The sequence below is a fragment of the Opisthorchis viverrini genome (assembly GCF_000715545.1).
Source record: "Opisthorchis viverrini unplaced genomic scaffold opera_v5_271, whole genome shotgun sequence".
Lineage (NCBI taxonomy): Eukaryota > Metazoa > Platyhelminthes > Trematoda > Opisthorchiida > Opisthorchiidae > Opisthorchis > Opisthorchis viverrini.
This window is the reverse complement of record NW_008751929.1, coordinates 52,508-59,393: the sequence shown is the minus strand read 5'-3', so window position 1 is coordinate 59,393 and position 6,886 is coordinate 52,508. Positions and strand designations below refer to the sequence as shown.

At 43.7% G+C, this 6,886-nt stretch overlaps 1 protein-coding gene across 1 annotated transcript in view; it reads right to left on the bottom strand.

Moving 5' to 3' along the window:
* Positions 1-5,717: 5,717 nt before the first annotated feature.
* Positions 5,718-6,886, bottom strand: part of T265_09366 (hypothetical protein) — a gene marked incomplete at both ends in the record, with an annotated part of 10,974 nt that continues 9,805 nt past the window's right edge. Inside the window, 2 exons of the mRNA XM_009175408.1 lie at positions 5,718-5,954; positions 6,377-6,572. Of these exons, the coding sequence (XP_009173672.1) occupies positions 5,854-5,954; positions 6,377-6,572 (297 nt within the window). The remainder of the gene's footprint in view (positions 5,955-6,376; positions 6,573-6,886) is intronic.

The window sequence follows — 6,886 nt, the reverse complement described above, 5'->3', positions numbered from 1 at the left end:
GACTGGATGTCAAAACACCCCATAGGAGCGTTGGAAGAAAGTTTGGGATGACTATAGTTAGACGAGTAAATACAAGCAGCATTTAATCCCCCTTTCCAACTTGAATCTATCACAAATGGAGGTGAAAGGGGCATCCCAGCCTCTCGTATATAGGTCTAGAATAGGCCATCGGGAAACAAACTTGATATACGACTGTGGACCTATACTTCGGACGTAATGCAAGCTACAGAAGAATCTGTCATATGAGAGATTGTTTTACCCCAGGAAATGCATTTTTCGGGCTCCCTCTTTCCGTTCCTACAACATATCGCACCGTATGACATGAGCTCTTGCTCAGTCGATAATTGTACTTTCAACTATAGAACTAAAATTCCAGAATAGATAGGTGAGACCTCAGTTGACAGGGTATCGGTACTCCCTAGAAGATTATAGATACAGAGCTTCTGTGTGCAGAGTTGACACACACAGGTGCACGTAGATTACTTGCATTCACTTTTGAGTGGATGCGAATGAACCACCTGTTTGCTCTAGGAATGCTGCACAACAATGGTTTCCTGTGCACGCCAGTGCGTTATGCTGGAGAATTTTTGTTTCGCCACACACTCAAACTCTGTCACCTTCGATCCGTAGTGTAACTATGTGGCATGTTCCGCGACATGCTACATACTATGTTGGGAAGGTGCAGCGCGAAACCGTGCGATTCAAAGCAGTAAATCTGATGCTGTCTTGAAAGTAGGCCGTTAGAAATCTTGCCCCATGGGCTTTCTTTTATTCTGCTTCGCCCAGAAGTATTTGCAGGGCGAATATTCTATGCCACAAAAGCTTTTCGTCAAACGGCAAGGTTTTTTTGAGGCAGTGTACAAACAGAAATAGGAAAAACTACCGTTTCATGGAGTAACGTGTTTACTTCCACTTGTTTTTTCCGTCTTAGGGGATCATACGACAATCAAAAAGAGCTGATCCGGGAAAGTGCATACGCACACAAAAGTGCGCCATCGTCATTATGCAGGCACTTTTAGTGTCGTAACCGAGGTCATTGAGTTCCCACATCAGTATAAAAATATGCATGACCAGAAGCACAAATTAACTATGCACAAAAACCTAATCATGGCACGCGATCACCGTGGTTCATGAAAGTTCAGTTTACCCTCCGAAATACTTTGGTGCCGATCCTTGTCAAGAGTCCCATAGATAGCAACCTTGTATAAAGCTGGTTGTACGTTACGAGAGTTTTGATGAATATGAAACTTTATAGCCCACTATTTTAACCCATTGGTAGACCATTAATAATGAGTTTTCTGACAGTAGTCTAGATGGTTCATTTTCTTTGAACCTCCGCACTACTCATAAAGCTTATGGTGAACACTAAAAATTATGGAAAATTACGGGGACAGATTTCGGCGGCTCAGATAGTATGAGATTTCGAAGACCGGAGCATAGACTTGAACTATCGTACACACAACATGACGATAACCTGTGACAAATAGTTTCGTAGAACCTTCGCACGTGTCCGCCCGCCTAAATTGGAGATGGTGGCTTAGTCAGGAAGACTGCTAACGTGGCAAATAAGTTGGCATCCGTCAATCAAAGGGTACACGGGGCTCAACTTTGACAGTATGGTAGAACCATCATCTTCACTACACAGCTAAGAGCTTTCAGCTTTGCTTGTGGTTGAGGAAAACAAATTCAATTTCGAAAGAACTCTCAGCTGTAGGGGACCGTTTTGAACGGTACGACTGGTGCTCTACTCCCTAGAGTGGTGCATGAAACGTGGCGAATTGCCGTGCGAGGAATACGATGAATATGCAAGTTCTGAGTTGATCGTGTAACTCATTGAATAAACAGCGATAAGTAACATGATTATTTTCGATTCTCTATATTTTTCCAATTAATCTGCGTCTGAATGCAACAATGTAGAGATCAACTAAACTACATGGACCCGCTGTAGACGTATGGAGTCCCGAATAACGAAATTCATTTTTCAGATAGAATGGTGTTTCTGCGTTTCCGTGACTTCCATCGCACTCTTCATCACTGCATAACTATACTTCCGCCATATTCATTGCCACAGAAATTACTAAGCCAGTAAATAGGGTGTTCTCTGTGCCCCACAAATATAATACTGTTACCAACAATTCTTACCGATTCGTTGTCTGACAGTTATTGACAGCCCAGCCAAGTCACAATAAGTTGAAACTCGCAATAAGGTTGCCACTGTACTCTAACATGCCTGAGATTCGCTTGTTTCATATGAGTGTTCACTGCCTTAATTTGGAACATTGAGCTGACCAGGGATTATGAACCCGGATTAAAAACCCGAACTAAGGTAACTGATTTCAAAGTTTTCAAGTAGCGGAAGACAAACCTGAGAGTTTAGATACCATGAAACTTCATACACACGGCTATTCCTATTGGAGATCAAATAATGTAGCTGCATTAACTGGTTTCATATATCACAATATACTGTCATATTGTATCAAAGAGCTAAAATATAGCGAAGACCTATTCCAATCCATAAACTGTCAACTTTTCCAGGTGGTCCGATTTCACTGATTCAGTGGTCCTGAAGGCCACAACGGCTGTAGATCCGTTCCTCCAGGATAGTCAGCTGGACCTCGTATTAGGAGCAGTCCTAATTCCGGCGGATCTCGGGGTGAAGTCGCAAGTCTCACTGTGGACCAGCATCTCCATATTTATGTTGCCTTTCCTGGAGAAGAATGGTTGAGAGATGGCCGGACATAAAAACCATAGTCCGGTCGTCTAAATGCCGACAATGACTACGGCGCTCCGCCCAATGTGGTCGAAAAGCATACAAATACTACGCATCTGATTGGGGTTGTGCAGTGGCAAACTTCCATGCCTTAGCTACGATTCTTTGGGTTGGGCTCGGGTGTAGGTGTTCAAAGCCCATGTCCAAAGTTACACGAATGACTGCCACCGTCATTTGCTATTGCTTCCACGGACTAGTATACAGAGATAAGCCTGGAATTCGGACTACTCTTTTACGAAATACCAAAACACCACAGAAAAGCCCTCAGTGTAATGTCTGTTCTGGCTATACCCTTCGCTGAGGCACAGCAACCTAAGGAGGCAGGCGTAATTACGATATCAAATTCGCAGCTGCACATCAAGTAGACCGAACTCTATTATATCTGGCACAGAAAAAGCTGCATCGGGTTCCTCCACGCTTACCCATTCCTATGCTTTCAGGATGTTACACTCAGATGAGAACTGTCCCACAATTAACCGCCGGATCCTATCATATACACCCCTCCAAGTGACTTACTTCTTTTGGTTGGTTTCCATTCAGTAGTTGGCAACGACACGGGATCCATAAAATATACTTGGACTAGATTAGGTCCTCACGACACCCAGGCAACGTCGCGAGTGAATCGGCTACAATTTAATTCGGCAGGCCAACTTTAGTTGTGACCAGTAACGACAGGGTAGTGAGGAAACGCGTAGCAGCACCGCTAATTGGATGGACGTTTGGGGACCGAGTATATCTCCCTCAAAAGAGAACCAGTCCAAATTCGAATTTTTGATCTAGTGACTGCCCGGCTACATGCCGGGCACCGATGACTAGATTATATAAATGATATCACAATTTAAAAGTTGACAAATTACTTGGGAAGGCCGTCAGTTATTCAGAAGAAGATATCACATGAATCAACTTAGCCAGCTATACAGATGTGGTCAGCGGTTCAGCCATCCTCAGGCCGCACGGCTGATCTCTCCAAGTCCATTTTACCGATCTAATAACGGTGAAATGCTTTAGGCGGTCGAGCGATCTCAAAGTTGAGTCAAACAAAATGAATGGGAGTTACGTTGTCGATAAGCACATTGGTATATTGTGTTCAAGTGAAGTCTTTCCGATCCGAGAATTGTGAACTTATCGAAAAAGCGACGATGACCGGAATCATTGATCAGCGGAGGTAGTAAGCGGGTTATTCAGATGACTACGTACGAACTGTACTGTCAGAATAGCTACCCGGCGCTGATATCGGGAACTAGTTTCGTCCCTTACTTATGTGTCTGGAGTGACACAAGGTTGAGGGATGCGTAGGATAAACAACCAACGAACAGGCTACTCCAGTTCATTGGATGGCCGTTCGATAAAGTCGAAGTAGATGAGAATGGGACTCCAGATTCGCTTCTATTAGCAAAGTTACAAATACATGCCGCGCTAGGCAAGCATGTTAAATCTGCTCCGCCAATGAACATCAGTTGCACCTGAAACAAAAAAATGTATAAGTCACCTACATACAACTGCATCCCAATTGTGAATCAGACTACCGAACTTCACCTCTAAAGGTGACTTGCATCAATTGTACAGTGTGATGCCAGCTGACCCCTAGGAGTCGCTTAATTCTAATTTCATACTTATTAAGTAGCTCGTGTCGAGCCAGCAGATAGAGATAAATGTTCCCCAGATGTCCAAAGTCTACTAATAGTCGCTCTTAATCTCAAATTTAGTTCATTAAGAATCAGCTCCATTTTCTGATTTGACAGTAAGGGGATGGATCACGATCATGAGGAATTCGTTGTCCTGTTTATGACCCAAATGAAGTGGTGTAACCTCTAACCAAAACTAGTGGTTTGCACTCTGAGGTCAAAAACAAGGTCGTATGATCTCGCCATGCATTGATTGCTAACGTTGACACGAACATCCCGTTGAGTAGTACAGTGACTCACCCTCGTACACGACACCCGCCAAAATATTTTCTGTAGGGATTCCTCCCTAATGGAGATTTACTCTGTTATCACGAACAAAGCGAAAACACTCACGGACCTACCCAAGGTGGCTTGCTTCATTATTCGGTGAGTTGTGAACTTTGTTGAATTGTCTTGTTCAGACATGACAAAGTGTGCGAATATTCACAACTGAAAAGTTCGACTAAAGTCGACCAGCTCGATCTTGATTTGTTGGATCGATAGCCAATAAGCTGAAGTGGTGCATTTGTGCTCAATATTGAGTATTTCCCTCTTTCCTATCACATCATAACCTTTGGCAGACCAACAGGATCCGACCAGACTGGTACGATAGTCCCACTATGAATGGATAAATGGCCCAACGCTCACGAGGGACGCGCGCAGCCGAAAGGCTGTACTACTGAGCTAGTAGGAATAAGTTGATAAGCAGAGGGAATACGATAAATCCTAGGTGATATTACCGTCAAATTTCAAGCAAGGCACTAAAAATAACCAAATTTGATATTCGACCTCTTGTCTCTCGATCACTGTCCGGTATCCCCATCACTTGCTCAGAGCTGCTTGGGTGGGTATGGCAATAGAAAGTGAACAGGACCTAGGTTATTGGATTACCGGGTACTGGCATGTGAGTGGTGGGCAGTTGGATTTTGCTGCTTGTCTCGGAAAGAGGGCCCTAAAAACAAGGACATATTTACCATCGTAGCCCATTCCGTCCATCGGTACTGGATTAGCGAGAAATGACAGAAGGGAATGCTTTAGCTACTCAATGCTTCCATTTGAGTGAAGCCCATCATATGCCTCAAGGCTATCACCAATTCTGTCCGGTCAATTATGACCGCGGTATTGTTACTGTCTGCTCCGACAAACTGGCTAACAAGTCCGCTGTCTGCATGGGTTGATCGTTGGCCGAATGATCTCTTGTGGCGGATATCGCAATAAAGTGGCATCAAAGGAAATCGTTCCCCTCCCCGTGTAGATCATTCTATGAAGGAAACTCATTGTGTCCGGGATGTTGGGATAAAAAACAATGTATTATACAGCGTCTCACTGACAAAATATCAAAAAGTACGAAAAACGAGAGCAATCTGAATCAAAGTGTCGGAGATCGGCAATGATAAATGAGACACGGATGGAACCATATTAGCAGTCCTCGGAAGGCGGATCCGGTAACAGAGGGAGTGACAACTTTTCGCGCACCAGATTTTCCAAGTGGTGATAGAAATGCGGGATTTTGTCGTAGCCTGATATGCCAGAATAGACGTATAGTAGAAGAGGGAGCATGAGATTTCACGGAAATAGAAATATCTCGCAGAATCTACTCTTCGATTTTACTGAGTCAAACTGGAAACAACAGTTGACCCCTCTCGACTTCCCAAAATTGTTCAACCAAGCTTACGACATGAGAGTTGGAGGATTAGGATCTAACAAGTAGATTAGGATGTTCGTCTAAAAAATGGTTCGTTCAAACACCCACACTGAGGACATCATTCTGGTGAAATTATCTAAAACTGTATACCAGACTGCCTTTTGTACATCCTTTGACAATGGGCAACCGGATGGGGGAGACAGAGATTAACCCGATGGTGTTCTGACACAATACCCTCTACTGACATCACACAAACAAGATCAAGCAGTTGCCGATTAGTTAAAGGACAAATCTTACTTGGGAAGTAGTTGAGATCGACGATCGCCCACTCAGGTCCCGTTCGTTCCACAGACGACTCACCCTTTGTCAGTCGTATTACATCGAATCCGAACAGATCTATGCCAAATGTTTGTCGAAGTAGTGCAGCAACTTTCACGAACAGTGGGCCATCACAGAAAGTTTGAAACCGATCCAGATCTTTATCGTTTTTTAGCTGGAACAAATTACGACGAAAAGGGAGCATGAAAAAACTAGGTTACCGAAGGTTTACGTTGTCTCGTTCCAAACGAACAAACGATATGGTGTACTGAACTGGGTGGATTTTATTCGTCCTCCTTAGTGGTATCGTAGTATCGACATACCTGTCGGTGTTAAGCACCACTGCTCTATGGTAGTAAAACCAGAAACAGCTCGGTACGTCACTTGTGAGGGCCAAAACAAATGAGCGAACGCGAGAAACGAGACAACTCATTCCCTTAAAGTACGATACTTTAAAAAACCTTACGGACTTGTTTTCTGTCTGTATTC